General features: G+C 37.0%; 1 protein-coding gene across 1 annotated transcript; it reads right to left on the bottom strand.

Annotated features, from left to right (window-relative positions):
- Window positions 1-607: 607 nt before the first annotated feature.
- Window positions 608-27,637, bottom strand: NOV (Histidine kinase-, DNA gyrase B-, and HSP90-like ATPase family protein). The gene is made up of 13 exons (XM_022291443.2): window positions 26,806-27,637; window positions 25,389-25,732; window positions 24,574-25,228; window positions 14,930-15,034; window positions 13,502-13,673; window positions 10,909-12,668; window positions 9,924-10,136; window positions 6,355-8,625; window positions 5,748-5,857; window positions 3,331-3,733; window positions 2,931-3,248; window positions 2,272-2,529; window positions 608-2,070 (listed from the first exon to the last, which is right to left on the bottom strand). The coding sequence occupies exons 1-13, from the start codon at window positions 27,427-27,429 to the stop codon at window positions 988-990; spliced, it is 8,316 nt and encodes a 2,771-aa protein (XP_022147135.1). The 5' UTR covers window positions 27,430-27,637; the 3' UTR covers window positions 608-987.
- Between the last annotated feature and the right edge of the window lie 164 nt (window positions 27,638-27,801).

Here is a 27,801-nt window from a genome sequence, read left to right as displayed (position 1 = left end):
ATTGTTCGTTTATAATTATATTTAAAAATTTTAGTTTCCATCAGACTTCCGTTCTTTTAAGGAAAATAATTATTATTATTTTGACATCATTTTAATATTTCATTTTAAATGAAAATTATTATTAATATTTATTTTGTCAACATATTCATATTTTTTAATAAAAATTATTATTATTATTTTGTCAAATTACATAAAAAGTAACTTCAAACCACCGACAATGAGAACTTGCCTTTAAAAAAAGAAAAACTAATTTTAAGTTTTATTAAAAGTATGAAAACTACTTAAAATTATAAAAACTAAATTTTAACATAAGTACATAGATCAAAGAATTGGCTGGTCGAATATGTTGGTAAATCTTTAAATGGAATTTACACTTTATTTTCATAATTTTAAGGACAATATAAGTTAGTTATATTAGAACACTCATTATAGTTAGATTTTAAAATACTATTTTAACTAAAAGCCAAAAAATAGCTAAGACTAGTTTTGAGGCGTAACAAATAGTGTAAAGTGAGTTATTTAATTCATTTTCAGTTACCATCCCAAATAGCATTAGACTAATATTGCCCTCAAGAAACAATGGACGTTTGATTACATAGCTAAAAAATCACAAATATTCTATACTTCAGCAGTTAAAAAATGGATTTCTTGGGACGAACACATCATTAATATTTTTCTTTAAAAAATATTAATAATAATTAAAAAAAGGTTTTTACTTATTTACATATAGATTACTGCTAGATGGACAAAAATGAAAGAAGCTTTTACCAATGATGCTCACAAATGAGACTTGATAGCAATCTGCTAAGACAAATTAAAGCTTCCATTGATTTAGAGAAAACCATGCATAGAAATCCAGACGCCCGGCGAACTGCATCGAGATATTCTCCTTAAAAACCGAAGCACCGACGCACGGCATTGCTTGTTTGCTGCATTTCCCTGCAAAGCAAAACCAAGTCTCCAGAAGGATGGAAGAAGAATTCCATTTCAGGAGGAGGAGACGATGGAGTATTCCCTCTGCTGTTTGGGCATTATAACGGCTAGTTGGAGCTTGCTTAACTGACATGATTTAACTGGGTTCCTAAAAACCGAAACCCGGGCGACATTATTAGGTGATAACAAAACATGTGCAATGCTGTATGATTCGCCTTTTTCGATTGCAAATTGCCATTCTCTCACAGATATGTCGAACCAATCTTTCCTTGCAGATCTGGTTGATTTCACTTCAATGTACTGTCTGTTATTCTCGTCATCTCCTATGATTATATCGAAGGGGAATCCGGTTTCAGATTCCTCGTTGACCCACTGTACTACTGTGTCACTGAACTTTTCGGTTAAGTATTTGAAGGCAACATGCTCGCCAAGTCGCCCGGTTACCATTGCCTGTACTGGATTGGGGGTGCCAGTTCTAAGCTGATTTCTCCAAGAAAAGCCACGTGAGTCGGGTTGAGAACCAAGGGCCTCAGGATCAACATCGCCATGGCTGTTAAGCTCTCCAATGTTGTCACCATTGCTGGGAAGGATTGATGCTACCGACATGGCCGATGAATCATCTTCAAAGGTCCACTCTGTATCTACTGAAACTAGAGCCGAGTTCTCTGTTTGCTTGTCAATACCTTCAAACTCATTTTCCACATATGGGTTGGAGTTAGGCAGTGAACTTGCTGGTTGTGTCTTGAAACCATTTTGACGAGCGTAATTAAAACCCGGAGCAGTTTTCCAATCGACAGGCGGCCAATTTCTCGCCTTATTTTTAGACTTGGAATACGATCCTTGGTCATTTGGCACGGGAGGGCTACAACACGTTTGAAGCAAGTTGTGAGTCTCAACCCATGGAGCGAAAGATGAAAGGGACCAAACATGTTCTTCCTTGGGGAGTGTCGTCACCTTCTGAGTATTCAAGATGAAAAACTCGGTTTGCTCTTCGGTAGAGCCCGACTCGGCCATGGTAGTGATCATGTGAAGGAAGTTGGCCAAATGAAGCTTGGGAACACCGTTAAATAGCACGCGAGAAAACTCCATAAACAAGGAATGAGAATCTGAGTCTTGGATTGTATATAAGATATTGTCCTGCAAAAGCATAACATGAGAATTCGTTTAAACGAGGACATGGATATTTATGCAGATTCAACCATTTTCTTTCAATCAGAGGAGTATTTGATATCCGAAAACGGCTAGAATTGATGCATTACCAGCAATGGTTCCTAGACTACATTTTCATATCAAGTATGGAATCTATTTGCAAAATAAGTGGATGAATGACTAAATTACCTGCAGAAGACAGCTACATGGAACCTGTTCTTCAGAAGCGTGTCCAAAATTCTTTATAACATTTCTAAAAAACAGCTTTTCAACAACAATTACTTGCAGACGACTCAGGATGTCGAATCCAGATTGCTTGAGCTCTGCATATTTGTCAGGGTGCATACTATACATATAGCGCTGAGCAAAAGGAAGAGCCCAGTTCATTAATGAAGTTTTGAAGCCAGAATCCCTCAGACCATAATATTTTGCTTCGCGAGTTACAATCTGTGCATTAAAAGTAATTCGTTAATGAAGATGATAGCTATCTATTTGCTCCCAAGGCAAAACAAACACGGCCAGTTCGAGGAGTTCTGAGGGCTTGTTAGCATGCAGTTGATTAGATCATTACTTTTTTTTTAGATCATTACTTATTTGCAAAGCAGATATCATTTTGGGCAGATTTAAAAAGCCATTGCCATATAAACCTAATGTTCATGCTAGTAACTAGGAACTTGTTCGACATACCGTTATATTTCAAAAAAGAAAGGGTAAAATTATCTAAATACTACTTTTATTTTAGCTTAAGCAAAAAGTCTATGATCCTATTTTTAATTTGGTCCCTAAGGTACATTTTTATTAGAATCCTTTCCATGGTTACAGGTATGTCGTGGGTAAGAGAGGCCTACCTCAGAAAGAAGAGGAACACCTAGAACTTTCAAGAGGTTAGAGAGTTCTGTCTGAAAAACCTCTGTTTTACTATTGCTGATGTCACCAAAGTACACAAAATGTATTTTGTCCACTTTCTTACATTGCTGTCTTAATCTCTTGTCATCACAAAAGCAAACAATGCCAGTGGAAGGACGAAGAGAAACCCATTTATCTTGTTCGGTGGGAAGGACCGTGAACTCGGAGCTTCCTATACATTCCTTCAGATAAGCCATATCTTCAGAACTCAGGAGTCCTGATTTTAGTCCATCGGCCCATTTTAGAAGAACTTGCAGTACCTAATACATGAAAGAAGCACTTCAGTTGCCATCAGCTAAAATTATTTCAAAGAAAATAACATCTATTATTGTAATGACTTACGACATCACTAGCTTGTGAAGGCAAAGCAACAGCTGATAACTGTTTCAAAATCTGAAGGTAGCTGCAGAGAGGAGGATATTCATGTATTCCACATTCGTCGATAAAAAATTTCTTAAGCCCTTGATAAATATTGCATAAAGTCTTGATTAGGGGACAATCAACCATATTTGCCGAGCTCCACTGAAGATATACATCCTTAATTTTGTCAAAAGATCCAATGGGATCGTGCCAATATACTTCTTCAGGAGATAAAAATACACCAGACACAACATCCTCATGCCTAGAGTCAGCTACAATAGGAACAAATATAAAGGGCCCTGAACGGAATTCCTCCACAATTTTCTGTTTTGATGCAGCCATCTCATTCCACAAGAATGTATAGAATGTACACATTTGTGATATGCTGACATATCAAAAAAGACGATATAAATGGACAGTTCTATACAAGATCAAACAAAGTCAAGCATATAATTGGAGATATTTACAAAGAGAAATTTGCATATCTTGCACAGAAATTATTAGGCTGAATTATATATGTACTGACCAGCTTACAAAATTTATTATTTCCATGAGACAACCACATGAAACACTAAATTTCAGGTAGCCCATGAGATACCAACAATCTATTTTTTGCTAATTCTCTGGGGTTCTATGAAATGTTACGAGATTGGATGTCAAGAATGAAAAAATATCCAGGGTGGCTTAAACTTCTATTTTTTGCTAATTCTCTGGGGTTCTATGAAATGTTTTTAAACTATTGTCGTTCATACAATTTTACAAGATTGGATGTCAAGAATGAAAAAATATCCCTCTCTTTAAGACATATTGTTCGAGTTGGCTATTGAGGTCCTACTCTCCTATATATATATATATATATATATATATATATATAAACTTGTATAAGTTACATTTTGTTTCTTAATAAAGGAATTTGCATTTCACCCCGATGGAGGGGCAATAAATATGACTACGTTTGTTATAATAAGTAATGGGGTATATACAAGAACGGAGTACATAGATTTTTTTTAGTTCCTTCTGGTCGTTCTGTAAATTAATAAGATGTATCAAGATGTCAAGAATGAAAAAATATCCCTTTCTCTTGTAAGACATATAGTTCTAGTTGGCTATTGAGGGCGTACTCTCCTTTTTATATATCGGGTAAAATGCACTTTTGGTGCCTGAGTTTGAGGATAGGTTTTTATGTGGTCCCAAAGTTTCAAAAAGTGACAGTTTAGTCACCGACCTTCTGAAAATGGTTCTAAAAGGTCCCTGGAGTCAAACTTCCATTAGTGTCACTAACGGAATGCTAATGTAGCTAACAGAATGCTGATATAGGGTTATGAGTTGGATATTTATTAAATTTATATTTTTTTTTCTCTCATCTTTCATCTCCTTTTCTGAATCTACAAAATTCATCTCCCTTTCTCTCTACAAACTCTCTCTACAAAATCCATAGTCAAACTTAATAAATTGGAAGCAAAATTCTAAATCGATCCAACTTTTCTCGCATTTACACATTTCCACTTCCTTCATCTTCGCTATGGCTCCCTAGAAGAACATTCTCCTCAGACATGGCTCAATTTTCATCTTTGTACTGGTTGTCGGAATCGACAAAACTACCCTTGCCCAGAATCTGGATTTTCTCTTCACACTCAATGGGAACCCCAATAACCACATCTTTGGAATTAAATTCGATATGTTTGCCAATCAAGAATTCAACGACCCCAACAAAAATCATGTGGGAATCGATTTTAATTCTCTGACCTCTAACTTGACCGATGGCGGTGGGTTTTGGGCACACAACGGCCCGATTCTTGAAGAAACCCACGGTTTCTCCTTCTCATCATACACAATAACTTATTTTTTGGGATATTTAGAATTCTTTCTTCCAACTTATCAAGTTTGATGATGAATTTTGTAGAGAGAAAGGGAGAGGAAGGAGAGAAAACGTGGAGAAAGAGGAGAGAGAAAGAGGAGAAGTGGGAAGAGATTGAAATAAAATGCCACATAAGTTTAAAAAATAATATAAATTTAATAAAATATCCATTCACTAACAACACTCTGTTAGTCATACAAACGAAAGTTTGACCCAATAATCTTTTAGAACAATTTTTCAAAAGTCAGGGATCAAATTGTCACTTTTTGAAGCTCAGGGATCAAATAGTAACCTATGAAGAGGCAATAAATATGACAATATAAACCGTGTGTGTGTATATATATATAAACTTGTATAAGTTACATTCTGTTTCTTAATAAATGAATTTGCATTTCAACCTGATGGAGAGGCAATAAATATGACTACGTATTGTTTTAATTAGTAATGGGGTATATATAAGAAACGGAGTATATAGATTTTTCTTAGTTCCTTCTGGTCGTTCCTTAGATTAATGTGATCTATCATAAAGAGATAGGAATACCTTGTCTTAAAAGGTTTTTCAGTTCTCCACACTTTTAGAATATCTAGAGTGTCATCCAGGGTAACTCTAGTCTTGAACCCTATATCACGTACTAACTTTGTACTTCTGACCTGTTGCAATAACAAGAAGACAAGTCAACATCTAGAGGTCTATAACGATTAGAAGCTTAAAGAGAACCCAATACAATAGCTAGGCAACAAAAATATGGTGCCGTAGATAAGGTAAAGCACTTCTTCAAGTATAAAAAAGAATTGATGTGATTGTTCGGAGATACTTCATAGCATTCGGGGATGGTTCAACACACTTCAAAAAATGCTCATGATAACTTGTGAAAAGCACAATAAATAACTTGGAAGGTCACTCCAAATACATCTCAGGAAATGTTTAGCTTCATCCTCTGTTTTTGACAGCTGTCAAAAGATGAGGTGTAGAATAAAAAAGAATTGAAGCATTTGATTTATTTTCTTTAAAAAACTTGGTACATGGGAAAAAGTGTCAGGAAGCACCTCAAAGGATCTTTGTAAGTTATAGAATATCATAAAATGAGAAAAAAATTATTTGAAACGCAGAGTCATCAACATCAGGAACCCTTTTATAATTAACTGACCTTTGGAACGGCATAAGGAGCAGAGGCACCCAGGATTGAGCGAACTGCATCACAGTCATAATATAAATCCTTAGGGTAGTGAAGCTTGTTGTCCACATTTGATACTACCCACTGGACATCACAGATGCAACTCATAAAAGCTGACTGGAATTGTTTGCTAGAACCACTAGATTTAGAAATACAGTAACCCACAACTTTGTCACTCAAATGATCATCCCATAAAGTATCAAGAACCTCCAAAAGATATCTACAGCTCTCTCGGTTTCTATGCTTGGATAACAGGGTGGTTAATATTCGAGTTAACTCTGGCGATTCCCAATCTTTAACCACCAAACCAGAAGATATTAGTTCTGGGTCCCACAAGCTATTCTTCATAATAGTATTAGGCATATTAGCCATACTCCTGTTAACTTCAACTACATGGACAAAATCTGTGATGCCTATTTCTTGGAAAAAATTTCTCCATTTTTCGAGTCCACAAGAGAGTGAATTGGTCACTGGGTGATTCAAATAGGTGTCATCAACCTCGTGCCAACTCATTCCCACATTAATGAGCTTATCTATATCAATGGGATTTCCATACTCTTTACTGAAATGAACTGGTACCTCAACAGGTCTTTTGAAGCCATGGTTTGTTAAAATAAAGACCTTGTTACGTAATTCTGAAACTATAAACCCCTTTTCTACGTGACATTCAGGACAACTGGATAGTAGGTGAGTCATTACAAAACAAACATATTCTGTCATTAAAATTATGTTTCCATTTAGATTTGATTCATCTGATATAGCTGGAATGACATGTACTTTAATAATCTCATGGGCAGATAAACGTTGAACACCAATTCTATGAAGCATCCTGCTGACGTTTCCCACTGAAGGCCCATCCACGTGAGAGTTATCATGAGAGAAAAGAGAAAGGAAGGATGGACAAACTACACGAATCTTAGCATTCAAATTTGGGAAAGCTTTGAGTCCATACTTTCCATCAACGGTAGTATTTGAAGAATCAGAATGTAACCATATTGTACCTTCAGCTACGGAGCTATAGGTACCATCAGAAAGAGGAATTAGTGGAACTTTCTGAAGAGATCTTATAAGATCGGTATTCCTTTCCAAATCTAATGATGTTTGCCCAGGAGACTGAAGAAGCATGTTGTGAAGTACATTTAGACAAGAGCCCAACCAAACCAATCCCATTGATTTAAGGCTGCTATGCTTCTGACACAGAGAGGACATGAACTGCACTAGAATTTTAGGCCCATACTCTTCAATACCCAATGCTCTTGCTAGTGAGTTAGACAAGATTATATCCTTATTAAGGAATCCAAGCCCAAGATGTTCACGAAGCAAATTATCAGGAAGAAGAATAAGAGCTTCTTCATTCCAACCTCTTAAAACCTTGCATGGAGGAACCCATTCACTTTCTTTTCCTTCCAAAAGTAAGCAGTTAGACATACGTAATTTAGAAATAATTAATCTAGGAAGACTTGAAAAAAAACCATGTACTTCTCCAATAAGTGGAATATAGCTCATATAATCTGCAATAGCTTTCCCTGGACAACTTTCGAAGCATGGAAGAGAACAGAAAGATTTCACTGCACTCACAAACAAACCAGGAAATTCTGACAATAACCACTGATTCCAGGGACTATCACCATCCACCTCCTCTCGGGATGAAGGTAGAACAAAATCTCCTTGAATAATAAACTTCAAACCATACATTCTTAGAGGAAGAAATGCAAAAACTGGTTGTTGGTCCAGAAATGGAACGTAAGCCCCATTCTCTTCTTCCTGGAGAGTAAATGCAATTGAGATCTCAGTGGATTGGACATCATGCCGAACAACATCAGCCTTCAACTTCTGTGATACTACAAGCCATGTCATTTTTTCTTCCCCATGAGAAACCTTAATGATGCCATTTCCAACAATTTCTTTTCTCATAACAATAAGTGAATTGTCAAGCAAGTTTCTGATCTTGATACAGTGGAGACGATGAAGAAAGAGTAACAAAGACGGATGGAGGTCAGCAAACATATTCACAATGTTATTTATCAAAGCTCCTCCTCCAGATAACTTTGATCTGAAAGGAAGCACAATACAAGTATTCCAAAGATTTGTATCCTGATGATCAGAGGCATTAGAAGCCAACCTACCGTACAAGTCAACATTGAAAGGAGGAATGATAGTTGGCAAGACGAAACCAATCTGCCCCTCACTTATATCAAACTTAACATGAAACCCGTTGGAATGAATCTCAGGAGCATCTGTGACCTGCAGAAAGATCACCTAGCACTCATGAGACCAGATTGCATATACAATATCAGAAAAGAGAAGGAAAAGAAGAAGAAGAAGAAGAAAGAACAAAATAATAAGGAGGTGTAACACAGGTTGATAAAATCCTCAACTGTGATATGCACAATACGCATCTCAAGATAACAGTCAATTTATTTTTTTATAGACAACCTACTAATGAAGGCTTTTAAATGTCCAATAATGTTGTTAAAGATAAATGCGCCCATTAGCCTTTCAATTATATAACCATTGGCAGCACTTATTTTTGGATAACTAGGAGTTGGAGCTTTGCTCCCTACAAACACCCGCACCCACTGATAACTCTCAAAATAGAGAGTTATTTGGGTATAATGTTGGTATAAATTAGCTAAAGATAGCATCACTTGCACCCTTATTCACTGAGTTTGTACTAAAAAGATCATAAACACTAGCTTTCTACATTTTAGTATTGACAATTGCAATTGAGCTAATTCATTTTAACAGTAGTTCATTGGTGTATTGTTTGGGTTGATTTACTTTAGTTTTCCTATTTGTTATAAATAATTTGCTTGTTTAAAACCCTCCATCTTAAGTGATTATTGAAGTGTGTAACAATCAAACCTTGTGGATACGAAGTTTTTATTACTTGTTGCGACGATTGTGTACACTTGCACAAGGGGACATAGATCGAACCAACACCCACCTCAAGGCCCGGATCCGGGAGATATAAAGGATCTTTTGTTATTAAGCTCACCAGAAAGGTCAAACTTGAGGTCTCTAAGCTAGTATGACCAAGAGACCCCAAGTCCTTGCCAACTGGATTGCCTCTTGGAGGCATTGGGAGCAATTATAACTTGCATTCCAAAGATTTGTACATGTTTCGCTCTTTTTTATTAGTAACTTCATTTATTTTCCATTCTTTACTTTTTACTCAATCAAATACACTATTAAGTTACAGCTGTACATTCCATTTCGAGAAATAATACATCTTTTTCATGCTTTATGGTATCAGTGTGGTTGTCTTCTACCCCCAACCCCCTCCCCAATGTTATCGTTTAAATGCAATAATATTAAGACCATGGTAAAAAAATCCTTCTGCTACATACTTATCACCCAAAAACTTATTGTAATAGCACAATCGAAAACCATGGTCTTTTACTTATTCTTGAAGCATCTGAAGTGTGCCAACCAAAAAGTTCTAACGATGTAGAACAACTAATTTCATGAGATAGAAGCAAAAAGGGGGGAACACACACACACACATAATGAAGAGAAAGATAATGTTATCCTAAACATACCCGAAAAACTGATTTGAAGCCAATGCCTTTCTTTCCTATATATCCAGCATTAGATCCTTTCTTTGTTGAATTCCCAATATCACAGAGTGCTTTGATATTCTTAGCAGAAAAGCCTTCCTCATTATTTAAAACAACAATACCCGACTCCTCAAAAATGAATGCTAGAGTGGGCTCCACACTTTGTGGATAGACATTATCATCAGCATTTTGAACCTAAAATAACATCAGGATATTGATTAGATGAATGCAAAAAATCATGCCCATCAAGTAGATATTTCAACATCATGCATGAAATCAAATTTGGATGAGATGGAAGACTTCACCTTCAAAACAATTGAAGAGCTATATGCATAGTGTCATACCCTTTAGATTATCTTATACACCAAGAACGTTCATAACATTAATGATCCAGGTTCTGATACCTGTCTTACATATCTTTGATGATGTTAATTTCAGTGACATTTTTATATCTAGCTATTCTACAAATGCTTACAATCGAAAATGGTGCTTTTAGCACTAAGAGATAATAAATTATAGGTTCATCTTAGAAAATACATCTTTATTTTATTAGCATAATTCCTAAACAATTGTCCACAGAAGATACATTTGCTTTGGAAGAGAACCAACAGCATGGTCTGGAAGCAATCGAAACGATATTATGCTCAGACTATATCTGGGTCTTGCCTAATTCCAATGAACCCTTTTAATTCCAGTTGATGCTTTTCAGATTTTAGAATAGGTTTGTTTTGTCACAGAATGATCATCCAATTAAGTTCTCCTGAGAAATTAAGCCTAGAAAGGCAGTAAAGAAGCACTACTATTCAGGAACTATATGCACTAGTACGTAGCCCCAAACAATGTCAACACCATTTTATGTGCAGAACTGAAATTGCTTCTTTTTTTTTCTTTTTCGATAGTAAGTATGTTATAATATATGTCGATGAAGGAAATAAACCTAATAAGCAAAGACAGTAGCATTGCTCACCAGCTCAAGCAGAAAATGTGAATCCTGAGAATACAGCTCCTGCGAAAGACAATGAAGAGCTCTTCCTAGGCGAGCATGCTGCTTCCTCAACATACCAGTCTCAGCATTAGGGAGATCAGGATCAAGACCAAATTCATCGCGCCTGACGGACTGAATGATCTGGGCTGCGTCCTCGTTTCCATTCGGTTCTGAAGCAAGTGACATACAACTGAGGTCATTTGCATCATTACAAATTTTGGTAGCACAGTTCGTGCTAGGAACGCTTATTTTTTCATTACACATATTCCCTTCAATAGAGATAGATACATTTTGTTCTGAAGCAGAATGCCGGGTCAAAATACCACCTATGGGTAAATTTCTGTTCATCTTAGACCTATCATTCAAGCATGCAGATTCATCAGTGAACAGATCTGAAGAACTAGAAGACACTCTGTGATGGTCCTGAATCCACTCCAGCACACCAAGAGAAAATCCTATTTCATGAAGCATAAGGCGCTGCTCTGGTTTGTGACACTCATGTAAAATAGCTGATGCAGCATCCTTAATGACAGAACTCATTCCAGAAAGCAATATATCAGCAGCCAAGTAACGGAACTCTGACGGCAGATAACAAAGACAATCAATAACAAACCTAGACAATACTGGAATTGCGTTATTCCTCATATCAATCTTCTTCTTCAATTCACATCGTAAATTACCAGCTGCAACCTGCTCAAGAGTGTTCTGATGACAGAACACCTTTTCATGCCCCAGGGACCACTTGTCAAACACTTCTGTATTTTCAACAGAGTTCTTGAAAATGACTTCAAAGGCATTGTTAGCATGGTGCTTAAGAAGGGATAAGGGGACATGTTTTTCTCCCCCAAGTAAAGCAAATATGGATAAAAGCTTCACCGAGGTGTGAAAAGGGGATCCTTGCAGTGCAGCTTCCAAGAATGAATCTGCAGTAGCTGTGTGATCTATCCGTATAACTTTGCCTTCTTTGGTAACTATACACAAGAGGTTTTCTGTATTAACTTCATTCTGCAACCACGGTACAAGAGGACCAAGAGCTGGAGCAAATAAGATATCCCAATGAGACCATAAGTTCAAATCCAACAACATTGGTGCTCTGACCAAGACTTTCATAGCATCCTCTGATGTCACAGGTTCGATGGCTCTCAAACCTTGTCCAACTTCAGCAGTAACTGAATTGTCACCCATTAAATCATTATCCATCGTTGCCAAAGAATCTCTTACATGACATGTTCCTAATAATGTAACAGAAAAGATGACGCACTTTGAAACAACATTGTTCTTTTGCTGCCCTACAAGCTCCATAAAATCTTCCAAAGACCCATTTTCAGTCAGTTTGAAACTGATAAAGGGAAACTGCTGAGTAAGTAGGGCACATATCATCTGCTTGCTTATTAGTTCATTCTCGGATAAATTGTAACAAGCTTGTGATACTAAATTCACTAACTGACGCTGCAACATGCAAGCCTCCAAAGGGGATCTTACAGAATTCTCAGGCATAAAAAACTTGCGTAGCTCATCAGGGAGCATAGAGGCATGCTTCTGTAAGAAAATGAAGAAGCCCCCATGACCAAGAGACTTAAAATCTTCGGCAGAAAATTGCTCCACAAGCCAGAACTCACAGCTGCAGAGCTGTTTCAAAATGTAAATTCTATTTTCCAGGAGAAACCGATCGTTGCTGTGGATCTCCTGCTCAAACTTGATATGCTCACCAATTTTCTTGATGATATCTTCCACCGTGACGCCTTTAAATAAAATAGAAAAAAAAAATTATAATCATGCTATATCAATTTCGGCACCAACATTATTTTCAAGATAGTAGAGGTAAAATTGATACAAAGGCATCATAGTTCAGACATGCAACGCATGTACCAAATAAAGCAAAACAAAACTAGGAAACTGCCAATCTATGATCATTCAATTTATCTCAACTATTTCAAATTCTTCTGCTATTTAATATCATAAACAATTCTCCTCTTGTTTATTTATTCACAATTACAGTTCCCTAAAATAATTTCTGGCCTTCAATCCTATTCAAAATTTATAAGATTGTGAAACAAAACTGAAAATGAGGGAAAAGTAAAGTATATCTCAACATGGTTGTTGTTGTTCCTAAAATACTTCAGACTATAGCATTTCCAAGTCCAACGAAGTAATCTTTTCTTTCAGATAAGAACCAACGAAGTAAACTTGAGTACTTGCATGCTTGTCTATGTCTTGTGTTTTTTAACCAAGAAACATGGCTTTTATCGAGAGAAACGAAACAAAAAAAGGCCAACAATGGGCCAATAAAATCAGGCATACAAAAACAACCACCCTAAAAAGGGAGTCAAACTCAAACCTTAAACAAGGGCCCAATCCAAAAGAATCAAGTTCCAATCCAAAATAAGAAAATACATATACAGGTCTCTTTAAAAATTTAAAAAAAAAACAAATTAAAGAGAGAGAAGAAGAAAAAAAGCAGCTCCAATCTAGGTCTGTGTTGTTTCATGAAGAACTAAAGCAGTATAACATCCATCTGCAATATTATCTTCAGTGTCAAGAATGATGATAAGTCCAGCAAGCAAACGCTACTCACCGTGTTTAGACTTGGGGACATGCTTAATAAGAGCACCTTCTGCACTTGGACCTACATCTATGCACTCATATACTGGTTGTTTCTCAACACGTGTATTAGTTGATTCATGTAGATTGATTGTTTGTAAAGAATCATAAATGCTGTCCCACATCCCATTTTTAATAGATGAAACCTGCAATATTGACAATAATGAAAAAAAATATATAAATGACTTGGAATATTTAATCATAAGCAAGCAAGCAAGCATTTTGTCAAATAATAATAATAATAAGCAAGCAAAGCAAAGCAAAAATGTCCTTACATCCAGAGCCTTCATAGCATAATTATCAGAACATTATGATTATATAGACAGGATAATACCTGTAAACCATCAGTAATTGTATATTGGTATGCACTGATGATGTTTATACTAAATAAGTAATTGCATATGCAACTACTGCCTGTAGCTACCAATGTGAGAGTGATGCATAATTTTTTACATAAGAGGAGTCGTGATTGATCAACCCCATTGCTAAACAAATATATGTTTGGTTTCAACAGTTACCTACATAGTCGCAGATTATCCACAAAAGAAGGCATTAAACGAAACCTTATTTTTCAGAACAAGTTAAAGACTAGGAATTATTTTCAGATAGGTAATAAAATAGGGTTTATCAGAACCAATGTTGCAAGCCTCTGAAATACCATGGGTAAAAGTTTATCATTCTAAATTTTGTGACAAATTGATTGGAAATTTCGGAGTTAAGAAAGATTCGTTTTCAATGCTCCACCTCTGCAACTTCTGGAATTTTTCCAAACTCAACCTTCAGAAAATGTCATTTGGAAGAACGGGGAAAAACTCCTTAATCACCTTTCTGTATATTTTCCAAATGCACTACATAATTTGAGTTATTATTGGGATTGGGAGAACCAGAGGCAGCACCTATGCATGTGGGTTGAGAATAAATCAACACTTCTGCAATCATGCACACAACTTGTAGAAACAGAGAGTATGAAATTTGAGGATAAAAAACAGTGAGATAGGTTTGACAACATGTGAGGTTTGTGGAATTCCCGTTTTTATTAGGCCTGATTCCATTTGCTCCGCATGGACATCTCACGTCCACATTCTTTTATTCACTTTCAATACAAGTTTTTTCATCAATAAAGAATTTTAAAAAATAATAATAAATAATACACGTCAAGTATGCTTGTGCAGATCATTTCAAAGCATCTGCAACAGGCCCAAAAATCTGAAAATCACTCTGCCTTAAAGCTACCACAGCAGCCAACAAGCAGAAAGTTCATATTCTCCAAAAAAAAAAAGGTAGACAAACTGGTCGTTAGCAAAACTCTCTAAAGTAGGAAAATAAAACAAATGTCACAAGGGTAAGCAAACATCTCAATTATAACTAAGGTCAATCATATTCAAAATAGCAAATCCCTTACAGCAACATTGAGTAATCCAATGAATGGGTAAGACGATAACATCGATCCCACTCTTTTTTTTGACCGAAATTTTATTCCATAATGGTGAAGCATCCGTTGGAGTACCTACAGTATTATATAATCAATTCAGATTAGTCAGTTTGATATAACAAGTAAATAAGAAAGCACACAAACACGAATGATTCTGTTCAAAATCCAATCCTAAACGTGCTCGTCAAGTAAACAAACAATCATCCGATGCCTTTTGGGCAACATTTTTTTTATGTAAGAGACGAACATTCATTATAGAAAAGGGAATACAGCCAAAAGCCTAGACGAAAGAGAGTCCCTCTGCCTAGGAGGATAAGAAAGAAAAAGAAAAACCCCCAACCATATCAAAAGGCTACTGTACTTGAAAAAATCCCCATGATAGGCACTTCGATTTAAGGACATATGCCGTATATTTTGCCAAAAGGCATCAAAAAAACTTTAAATCATCATTCTAGATCCCATTGTTACTAATTTGCAACCAAGCACCAAACGAAACCCCTAATAGCACCTTTCCATAAGAATCACGGTGTCTTTTATTTTAGCCATTATCTCAAAGGCCTCTTCTAAAAGCCAATCTGCTGGGTTTTTCCGAAGAAAAATTTGAGGTCAAATAATTTTAAAAAAGAGAGCCGCCCAGTCAAAAACAGTAGGTGAAGAGGCAATCATAGATTCCACATCCTTTTGGCTGTATTCCCTTGGTGTGGATTCTTTCAACCAAAGGAACACTGCCCTGCTCCAAGAATGGCTGTGTAGGTTCATGCAAGAAGATAACCCTTTGTGGAAAAGGATCATCGTAAGCATCTATGAAAACAACCATTTCGGTTGGACAACTCCCCTCCTCCAAAAAGCAAGGCTTTGCAGCCCCTTCGATTGATATAGCAAAAAGCAGTCCTTATTTCTTCAAGTTTATCTCGTTCAAGGTCATAAATGGTCGAAAAGCTAATCTTTTGAAGGATCCGTGGCTTGATTCCACCCCTTTAGAGCAGCTCTTCCCGAATTTATATAATCTTTCTTCTAAGAAGGAGGCATCCATGGCTGTGTGGTTAGAAGAGCAATGTAATACGGACTTGAGCTTTCAAAGAAGTATTTTTGACAGAGAATAGAAAAGTTGGATGGGTCTGGTAGGTAAACCTGAATCCTTTCAGCCAAGGGAAGGAGATAATGGGGTGGAATGGACCCTCAAGAGCTCTAAAGTCTTCGCCACGAGGTCCCTTTCCTTAAGCCCCCAGAAACTCCAAGTTCTGTTGGTAGACTCGATTTGGAATTTCATCGGTCCAAAAGGGTGAAGTTGTTCCTTTGGTATCTAGCCCATGGCAGTACAAACACTCGAGAGAAGCTCCAAAGGAAGCTCTCAAGCTGGAATCTGTCCCCTTCAGCTTGTAGTGTGTGTCTAAACCATGAAGAAAATGACGCCCACCTCTTCATTGTCAATTCACTAACAGTTTTTGAATGTTTGTTTTAAAAGAGATGAGTCTCTCTATGGTGATTCAAACATAGGAAATTACTTTGTAAATACAGCTTGGCCATGATTCTCCAAGAATGGAGGACTGCTTTGTTTTAGTCTCTTCAGAGGGGCCCTCTCATCCCTAGGCCCTTAAGTTGTTGATTTTTTTTAAATGGAGTTCTTGTTTCTTATAAAAAAAATCTGCGGTGACATACAGAGTGGCACTCCTGTTCTGCAACCTATCCTATGTATTAAGACTCACTCCTGTTCTGCAACCTATCCTATGTATTAAGACTTATGTAGTACGCCATAATAGACTACAAGTGAAATATGAATTTTGTTTAGGAAACTCATCTCCAAAATAAACTATGCAAGGGTAGAACAAAATTCCAAACCAATCCATACTTATTGATGCCAACTGCCAGCATGATCAGTCCAGCTTAAGAAAAAAATGAATCAATTCTTCAATCTCTCTATCAAAAAGTCTTCTTACTCAAATGTACATCTCCCCCTTGAGAATTGTCATGCAAAAGAAAATTAGCTTTCTTATGATCGATTTTTTGACGCTATAGTTCTGTTGGTTATTAATTAGTGTAAATGTTATTTACTTTTCTATTACTATAGCTTTTCTTCTCTCATTTCCAATTGGAGAAGTTTTTTGTAACTCCCTTCGATTGAGTTTCCCCTCTTTTGTAATTTCATGATATCTGTTAGAGTATATATTAGTATATTTTACATTCTTGTAAATAATATGTATTCATTTGTCCTTTACCTTCCCCTTCTAGGATTAGGTCAACCTTGTATATTTGTCTATATATATAGACTTCAGTAATGAGAATAAGATCGATCTGGTTCTCTCAAACCTTAGTTTCTACATGGTATTAGAGCTCTAGGTTTCTTGCCCATTAGGGTTTTGTGTCCATTAGGGTTTTGTCCATTAGGGTTTTGTTCATTGCTATCCAACTCAACTCACTGCCACTGTCGCAGCCCGCCGCCCACCGTCGTTGTCGCCGTCGTTTGCTGATTCTCCAACTCTGCTGTTTTCCAATTGCTATTTGTGGGTTTCGTCTCGCCGTCCTTCGCACCTCCGTCGCTGCCCGTCGTCGTGCGCTTCTGTCACCGCCAATCACCTTCGCCCCTCTGGTTGTCGTGGGGTTTTTTTTGTTTGTGTCCATATTGTTGAAGTTATGATCGAGAAGAAATTAATGGTAACAATTTCCGCGGAAGAGTTTGCTAAATTCCACCAGTATCAAGAGTCATTGATGGCATCGTCCTTTAATCCAATTACTGCCATTGTTGATTCAGGTAATACCAATAAATGTCTTATTTCATCTGCGTCAAAATGGATCATTGACTCTGGTGCTACGAATCATATGTCAGGTATCCCCAATTTATTTGCTACCTTTTCACCATCTACATCTTTACCTGATGTTAAAATAGCGGATGGTACCACTTCTCATGTTCTTGGCTCTGGCATAGTTCATCTCTCCAAAACTCTTTCATTGACCTCTGTTTTAAATTTACCACAATTTTCTTTTAATTTGATTTCTGTCAATAAACTTACTCGTGATCTCAATTGTTGTGTCTTATTCTTTCCTGGTTATTGCTTATTTGAGGATCTTACAACGAAGAATACTATTGGTAAAGGGCGTGAATCTGATGGCATCTACACGTTTGATACACAAATACCTACAGCCACCGTTTGCACTCGAGTGCCAACTTCTTTCGAAGAACATTGTCGTTTGGGTCATCCATCTCTCTCCGTGTTAAAAAGTCTCTGTCCTCAATTACATAGTTTGCATTCTTTAGATTGTGAGTCATGTCAATATGCTAAGTTTCATCATCTCAGTTCCTATCCTAGAGTCAATACACGAGTCAATGCTCTTTTTGAATTAGTCCATTCTGATGTATGGGTCCTTGTCCTATTGAGTCCAAAAATGGATTTCGGTCTTTTGTTACTTTTGTCGACGATTTCTCTCATGTAACTTGGTTATATTTGATGAAACATCGTTCTGAGTTACTTTCTCGTTTTCGTAACATTCATGCTGAAATTCGAACTCAATTTGGTGGCTCTCTTAAAGTTCTACGGAGTGATAATACTAAGGAATATTTTTCTGGTGCTCTTGGCTCCTATTTAAGTGAACATGGTATTATTCATCAATCCTCATGTGTTGATACTCCGTCTCAAAATGGAGTTGCAGAAAAGAAAAATAGACATCTACTCGAAACAGCAAGGGCCTTAATGTTTCAAATGCATGTTCCAAAATACTTTTGGGCTGATGCTGTTTCGACAACTTACTTCTTGATTAATCGCATGCATTCGTCAGTTCTTAAGGGTGAAATACTTGATCGTACTTTATGTCCTACGCAACCTTTATTTCCTATTAAACGTAAAATATTTGGTTGCACTTGTTTCATTCGGGATGTTCGCCTCCAATTCACCAAATTAAACCCTAAGTCATTGAAATGCATTTTCCTTGGTTAGTCTCGTGTTTAAAAAGGATATCGATGTTATTGTCATAATCTCAATAGATATCTTGTCTCTCCTGACGTTACGTTCTTTGAAGATACTCCTTTTTCATCGTCCTTGAGTACCAGTCAGGGGGAGCAGTCACAGGAAAATAATACATTTCTTGTCTATTTTATTGTCTCTACTTCTACTGAAGAGCTTCCTAGCAATACATCTCCCTCTGCGACTGATCCTTCTCTCCCTACTATTACTCATGTTTATTCTCGTCGGCAACTTCCTACGGACTCATGCCCTATACCAGCAGCTTCTTTGCCTATGCATCCAGGAACGAGTGATGACCTTCCTATTGCCCTTCGAAAAGATAAGCGTAAGCGTACTTATCCTGTCTCTTCTTTTGTTTCATATAACCATTTATCATCATCTACTTGTTCGTTTATTGAATCCCTTGAATCTGTATCTATTCCTAAAACTGTTCATGAAGCTTTTTCTCATCCTGGTTAGCAGGCTGCTATGTTGGAGGAGATGACTGTCTTAGATGACAATGGTACTTAGGATATAGTGTCTCTTCCTGTAGGAAAGAAACTTGTCGGTTGTAAATGGGTGTTTGTTGTTAAAGTTCATCCGGATGGATCAATTGCCCGATTGAAAGCTCGACTTGTTGCTAAAAGATATGCACAGACTTACGAAATTGATTATTCTGATACTTTTTCTCCGGTTGCTAAATTGGCTTCTGTCAGGTTATTCATTTCCTTAGCATCTATTCACCATTCGCTCTTGCATCAGCTTGATATTAAAAATGTATTCCTCCATGGTGATCTTCAAGAAGAAGTGTATATAGAGCAACCACCAGGTTTTGTTTCTCATGGGGAGAATGGAAAGATATGTTGCCTTCGTAAATCCTTATATGGGTTGAAACAAAGTCTGCGAGCATGGTTTGGAAAATTCAGTCAGGTGATTGAGAATTTTAGAATGAAGAAGAGTAAGTCAGATCATTCTATTTTTTATAAAAGATCTGAGTCTGTGTTATCTTACTAGTTGTATATGTTGATGATATTGTGATTACTGGTAATGATTCATCAGGCATCCTATCACTCAAGTCTTTTCTTCATAGTCAATTTCATACTAAAGATTTGAGAATGTTGAAATATTTCTTAGGAATTGAGGTAATAAGGAGCAAGAATGGGATCTTTTTGTCACAAAGAAAGTATGTACTTGACTTGTTAACTGAAACAGGAAAATTAGTTACTAAGCCACGTAGTACTCCAATGATGCCTAATTTACAACTTACAAAAAAATGAGAGTTGTTGAAAGATCCTGAGAAGTATAGGAGGTTAGTAGGGAAGTAAAATTACCTTACAGTTACTAGGCCTGGCATAACTTATCCAGTCAGTATTATGAGTCAATTTATGAGTTCTCCTACGACTGACCATTGGGCCGCATTGGAACATATTCTATGTTATTTGAAAGGTGCTCCTGGACGTGGTTTGTTATATAAAAATCATGATCATCTTAATATTGAATGTTTTTCAGATGCTGATTAGGTAGGTTCTAAGGAAAATAGGAGATCAACTTTTGGATATTGTGTATTTGTTGGGGGTAATTTAGTTTCTTGGAAAAGTAAGAAACAAAATGTGGTGTCACGTTCAAGTGTTGAATCAGAATATCGAGCCATGGCACAATCGATATGTGAATTAGTATGGATATATCAGCTTCTGACTGAATTGGGATTTGCCATCACCACTCCAATGAAACTTTGGTGTGATAATCAAGCAACTCTCCATATTGCATCTAATCCAGTATTTCATGAACGAACCAAATACATTGAAGTTGGTTGTTATTATGTACGTGAGAAAATACAGCAAGGATTGGTGGCTACAGGATATGTGAAGACTGGAGAGCAGTTAGGAGATATCTTCACTAAAACATTGACTGGAGCACGAATAGATTATCTTTCTAACAAGTTGGGCATGATTAACATATATGCATCAACTTGAGGGGGAGTGTTAGAGTATATATTAGTATATTTTACATTCTTGTAAATAATATGTATTGATTTGTCCTTTACCTTCCCCTTCTAGGATTAGGTCAACCTTGTATATTTGTCTATATATATAGACTTCAATAATGAGAATAAGATCGATCTGCTTCTCTCAAACCTTAGTTTCTACAATATCAATGAAATTGTTTCTCATAAAAAAAAAAAAAAAAAAAAAAAAAAAAAAAAAAAAATTCCTTGATGAGAACTCCATTGGTATTTGAAATATAATATATATTAGGGAAGGACACAAACAAGGACTATCATGCAACCAATAACAAAATCATGATAAAAAGTAACCAAATTCTATCTCCCTTGCCCACTTTGAAAATGGTGAAGCTTTGAAAAATGCCTTTGGATTTGACACTCCAAGGCCAAAGACTACCTCCATGATCATGGCCTCCTCTTTAGTGTGCCAACCAAAGGATCCATCCGCACCATATGTACTCAAAATAACATTTCTCCATAGAGCCTTCTTCCCTCCTCATGAGTGTATCTCCACAGCATTTACAGCATTTAATCAGCAAAGCTTCATTTTTGTGGCTGAAGTTTCCCACTATTAAACCACCTAATGAAATTTGGAGGGCAGTCCATTTTCACGAAATTAAATAACAACCTCATCAAAATTAGCTCCTTACCAAGTAAAATCTCTAATGTCATTTTCCAGCTTAACAGGAACTTTTAACAAGGAAAAGTAATAGTTTAGGATGCTGAAAATAAGCAAGGGTTAATCGGCCACCTTTTTTTCTTTGATAAGAAATCACTCTTTCGTTGAGAAATGAAAAGAAGAACAAGAAGGGCATACAAAAAACAGCCCAAGAAGAGGATGCCCTCCAAAGAAAACTAAAGAAAAGGACTCCAATCCTTGACCCCTAACTGATAATTACAAAAGGCCTTAGAGATCAAATCAAACCCCACAAAGAAGTATTAAACCTAACAAGATTCCAAACAGAATCCACTGATTTTTCCACCCTCTAAAAATTCTATTGTTCCTCTTCAACCAAATACCCCACATAGTAACCAAAAAGCCAGCCTGCAACAGGAAACAACCCCTATCACGAAATGGATGGAACAGCAGCACCTCTTTCATCATCGCCCTAACATCTTTATTAAGGGCAAAAACTACCCCAAAACATCCAAAGAAACAAGGCCAGAGAATCTGAGCAAACAGACAAGACCACAACAAATGTTCGAGGTCTCCCGAGGCTCCTCTGCAGAGCACACACCACTGCAAGTCCAAACACAAAGAAGAAATCCTCAAGGTATTGACTTTCCCAAGTAAGACCTGCCACCCAAAGAACTTTATTTTCTTCGGATTTTATTTTCCAAAGAGAGGTAAACAAAGGGGCCGACGGGGGAGAATCTGGGAAACTCAAAACATGGCAACAGGAATTGCAAGAGAAACCCCTATAAGGGTTGGGGGACCACACATGCGCATCCTCCCTCCCGAGACTGAAAGACACGTCCGACAACAGGCCAAGCAAATCGGAAACCTCTAAAGACTCACAATCAGTCCAAGAACGATGAAGCCACCTTTCAAACACAAGCTAGCCTGAACACTCACACGTATTAAAAAATAATAAAGAATTTTCCACCTTTCAAAATGATACTGATCCATTTAGCAATTTTACCACTTACCTTAGGACTAGATCCAAAAAAGAGATGAATTTGGGTTTTTTGTCACCTAATAAATGACCAAGATTTTTTATTATTGAAACCATGCTTTTGTTGAGAAGAATGAAAGAAACAAGTACATAGTTGCTTGCCTCCGCCCCACCCACTCACTCTATTCATGGCCACCTCTTACCAACAAACTCCTTATGTCCAAAAAACAAACTCCTTAACTACCTCATGATTGCAACGTACCTTAGGAATCAATTCCTATGTGTTTCCCAACACCAAATGTTGTAGGGTCAGGCAGCTGCCCTTGAGATTAGTCAAGGTGCGCGTAAACTTGCCCGGAAACTCACAGTATAAAAAAAAAACTCCTTAACTAATTAATAATATACCCCATATCCTAACGATATTTCTAACATCTAGCCCAATAATGTTCCCAATATTTTTTTAGATAAGAAACATTTTATAGACAGAAGGCACAGAGCCACAAAAAAACAGCCTAAGGGTAGGGGGAAGAGGGCTCCCCCTCCCACGAACTAATGAAGAAAAGCTCTCCAATCTTGCAAAATCAATGAGAGGCTATAATTACAAAAGAGTTTTCTATGCCTATAACACCACCAAGAAGTGTGTAACTGAACTGTATTACAAAAGTTTTCAAAAGAAGAAGACTTATCCTCAAAAATTCTATTGTTTCTTTCCATCCAAAGATTCCAAAAGAGGGCTCTAGCCGCACAATTCCACAAAATTTTAGCTTTTCCTTTGAACTGCCAACCCCGCAGAGCTTCATTCATCCACCCTTCAACATTTTGAGGCATGCAACTGGAGTATCCAAAGATTTGAAGAAAAGACCACCCTCGAAGAGCAAACTGACAGTGAAGGAATGTGTGATCTATGGATTCCTCGTTCTGTTTGCAAAGGACACAAACAGAAGGGGAAATAGCCCAATTTAGACATCTTCTCTGGAGTCTGTCTACTGTGTTAACCGCCCTGTTTGCTAGAGTCCAAAGGAGGACTTTTACTTTCTTAGGGACAGAGTATTTCCAAAGAAGAGAGGTAACAAGCGAACTCAAATGTGGAGTGTCTTCAAACAAAATTTTTAAGCCTGATTTTGCCGTGTAAGCACCAGAGGGGTCTCGAAACCAGCCCACTTTATCAACACCTTCTCCTATCCGAGTAGTATCTAATCTACCCATAATATCTGCCCATCCTCCTACCTCTCTGTCAAAAAGACCCCTCCTTAGGCCAAGATCCCAGGCGAGTTGCTCATCATTCCAACAATCTGCAACCGTGCCCTCTTTCTTCAAAGATAAGGCAAAAATTTTTGGAAAGTCGTGAGCAAGGATGGAATTTCCATTCCATCTATCCAACCAAAAGCGAACTCTATCACCATGCTTAACTTTGAAGGACAATAATTTGAGGAAGAGGATGCTATTCTTCGCTATTTCAAACCAAGGTTTAATAATGTTCCCATATTGACATGAGTAGGTTCTAAATTCTAATTATTAAACTATAGATGTTCTTTGGAAATCTAAGAAAAGGGCAAATATAAATTCATCCCCGAAAGAAACCAAGAAGAACAATACATAACTTATTTCCAAACAAATTTTGTTTATAAGAAACGGAAATAGTAAAAACTGAAAATTGATAAATAAATAAAATTAACTAGACAAGGTATATAAAAAGCAAGGTTCAAGTTCTGTTTGATAATGAAATTCTCAGATTCTTATAAAAAAAAAATGCATTTCATTTATAAAAACAATAACCACCTGTATAGAAAGAAACATAAACATATAAAAGTAAAAAATGTGACAGCAAGAATTTAGATTTGGTTTTGAGGTTAATTTTTTAGAAACCAATTAATTTTATGAGCTAATCATTGGGAAAAACTAAATTAACGTGAAGTTGTTAGCATCATTTGTGTGTTGCATGCAGAAATTCATATTAACATAAGAAAAGATTTCGAGTCTAAACAAATTCAATGCATACAGGATAGAAAAATAACAATATCTTTAGTACTGGAAATTGAAAAACGTGAAAGCATAGCACACCTCGGCCACAGACAAATCTCTACATCCATCCTTCCATGTTGCGATGAATATCCTCAAAGAATTCTTTGTAATTTTATATTCAGCTTGATCGTTGCTGCCTTCATCAAAATTATTAATGCTGACTTTGTCGAGGATGCTTGCTTTTATCTTAGGTTTTTTACGTAAGGTTGGGGATCCAGAAACTGTGTGGCTTTGATCTCTAGATTTTCTTTTCCTTTTGGATGAACCAATGCCCATACTGTGCTTTTGACCACCAATAGGAGTAGCATGGCCGCTTACTTCACCTTTCAAGCCAAGCCGTGTCATTTCTTCAGTTGCAGATGGGTAAGGACAGCTACTAGTACGCTCAGAACTTTTATTACTTTGCAATGAGAGTTTTATGTGAGAGCTGGAATCATGGCTATTTGTGTTATCATTGCTGTCTTCATCTTCTGAGCTTGAAGAATCAAATCTAACATGCTTGCCACAAAAGTCTTTGTGAACAGAGGAAAATGATTCAACTCGCTGAGATATTGCACTAAAACGCTCATCTAGCTGTTGCTTCTGCAATGAGAAAAGAGGACGTTTCCTACGTTTCTCGTCAGGTTTTGATAGATACTTACTGAGAATTTCATCTTCTGATCTCCTAGCATTCTGAATAACAGAAATATGCATCCTACAAAAACTAGCATGTCTCATTCATATGGCCAAAAGCAAATTTATAACATCAAAAGTACAAACTAGACTGCATCAATATTTATAAGTATAAATTCATGTCATAAATATTCTCAGTCTTCTATTAGTGAAGCAATGCCTGAAAGTACAAAAATACATACCCCAAGTTTTGAACACGTACACCCAGCATTTCCCTCTTTGTGACTGATCGCTTCCCGGAAATGAAATCCATAAAGTCTTCAACCCTAAAATTTTTATTTCTACCAGCATCCACATCGATGAACTCGGAAAGAAAAGAAACAATCTCCTCACTCTTTATTTTAAATACTTCAGTTACCTCGGAATTCACTGAGAAATAATGCAAAACAAGAGGGTGACGCAGAAAAGGGCCCAGTCTCAGCTCTTCAAATTGTTTAACACCCTCATTCTTGCATATAGCCTTCTCCAATTCATATAACGTAGTAATTCTTCTCACCCCCACAAAGCAGTGAATAAATGAATTGATCTAAACCAATACAGACAATATCAATAACTTGTTGAAGTTAATATATTTTTGACCTGAAATTTTGATAACCCACCACATTCATATTTGGAGAAAAAAGGATGTGGCATTTTTTATTATTTCTAGTGACAGACTGAGACAGCCTAAACATGCCAACTGACCCTTCTGATCCATATTATCTGGTTCGCATGTGATAATTTGGTTCTATAGATAGTGGGAGAAGAACATTAATCAAATCTTCCCCCAAGTGACGATCTATAGAACTTATTCCAGAGATTTTCAGGGAAAAAATACAGGAAAATAGATCAATGAAAACATTTATACAAGCTATCTCACGATTGAAGAATAATATTTTAAGCTGATTTGAATTTTTTCTTGCTTTATAAAAGGTACTCTAATTTTGTAACCTGTTTTCCTTTTAAAGCTATTTAAATTTTTTGAAATCTATAAAGCATTTTCGTTAACTTATAGTTTTAGGCTGCGCAGATATCACAGACTACAACCATTGAGCAACTAAAGATACAGCATCACAAGTTACCAATTATCATTGCTGACCAAAGATTATTTCCGAAAACTGCAAACAAAAAAAAAAACCAAAAATGTGGGAACATGTTGTTCTCAACTAAATAGTGTAGTGGACATCAAACAAAACTTCTCAACAAGAAAAGTGATACACGTTATGAAAAAAGCAATATACTTTTTAAACACTATTCAATTCTCAAGAAAGAAAAACGAAATTTTGACTTTCTTTTCTCTAATAAATCCAAACTTCGATAAATTAGAGAGAAAAATAACGCAGGAACTCTTCTGGAAGGGATTATCAATCTCCACCCTGAACCCCATTATCGTTTTTAAATGGATTCATTTTGATGGGAAAATCTGGTTACGACAGAAAATCCATATGAGTTCCTTCAAGATAAAGGCCTCGGTAGGCTATAATACTCATATTTCCAGTCCACTCAAGTTCTCAAAGAATCCAGACTTAAACTAGACTCTATTCCCAAAATAGTTATCAGATAAACCGAACAAAACAGAGAGATAGAGAGAGAGAATTCTAGAAGTAGTTCTCGAGTTACCTTCCCTTCCACCACAATGAGGCGATGAAGAGCATCGATTTCCTGCATACGGAGCCCTAAATAATCCCATGAATCAGCCTGGAGAATTGAAAGCGATGATTGAGAGACCTTCCATGCTGAGACGCTTTCTCCAGCCACAAGAAGATCCTTGTGTGCCTTATCTACAGCATGGTTGATCCTCACCATGACTTCTGCTGGCCTCGTAGCCGAAACCTGCGGCTGGAAACCTTGATTGGGAGATTTGATCCTCGCCTTCACTTCTGCTTGCTTCGTAGCCGAACTCTGCGGCTGGAAACCTGGCTTGGTAGGTTTGATCCTCGCATCGACTTCTGCTGGCTCCGTAACCGAACTGTGCGGCTGGAAGCCTGGATTGGGAGGTTGTGGGAAGTGGAAACCAGGATTTTGCATTGGCAAGTTCGAGTTCTGCATAGGGAAGTTGAGGTTCTGGTGACCAGGAATGAAACCAAGATGAGATTGGAGAAGATAATTAAGGTTTTGAAGAGGGTCATTAGGGTTCGGATATGGCGCCGGTGGAAACTGCGCTTGCGGTGGCGGCGGTTGCTGCTGCTGGGGGTGCCGCCAACCCGCGCTGGGAGGGCAGAATCTGGATGGTCGTCCGTACATCGCACTAAACTCCGGTGGTCCAAGTTAGAACTTCACTGGTTCTGCATTCAATGTTGCTTCTTCTGGCCGGTATTTGAATCGGCGGCTACAGCATTCGCCGGAATTTGGAGGGGCGGAAAAAAAAAAGGTGAAGGGTTTAGGGTTTGGGATTTTGCCGCTTTGGCGGGAGGAGGTGGGTTTCCTTCCAAATTTTCTTAATTTTCCAAACTTTCCAAGACAGCGGTTTTATTATTAAATTATGTCGATAATTTTTAATTAATTTTGAGGGATCGATTTAAATTTTATACAACATGTAAAATCAAGTAAAGAAAAAAAATTCAAATCGTGACGATTAATTTATAATAATTTTTGAAGTATTGATTTAGACGAAAT

This window comes from Momordica charantia (assembly GCF_013281855.1).
Source record: "Momordica charantia cultivar OHB3-1 chromosome 5 unlocalized genomic scaffold, Mcharantia_2.0 BLBB01000005.1, whole genome shotgun sequence".
NCBI lineage: Eukaryota > Viridiplantae > Streptophyta > Magnoliopsida > Cucurbitales > Cucurbitaceae > Momordica > Momordica charantia.
The sequence above is the reverse complement of the archived record's forward strand: the minus strand, read 5'-3'. Positions and strand labels throughout refer to the sequence as shown.

Excerpts from the sequence above, each read along its gene's own strand:
- NOV (XM_022291443.2), bottom strand. The coding sequence starts at position 27,429 with ATGTACGGACGACCATCCAGATTCTGCCCTCCCAGCGCGGGTTGGCGG. Across the intron at positions 25,229-25,388 it reads GTACGTGTTCAAAACTTGGG|GATGCATATTTCTGTTATTC; the intron begins GTATGTATTTTT and ends TAGTTTTTGTAG. Across the intron at positions 15,035-24,573 it reads GAGATTTGTCTGTGGCCGAG|GTACTCCAACGGATGCTTCA; the intron begins GTGTGCTATGCT and ends ATAATACTGTAG.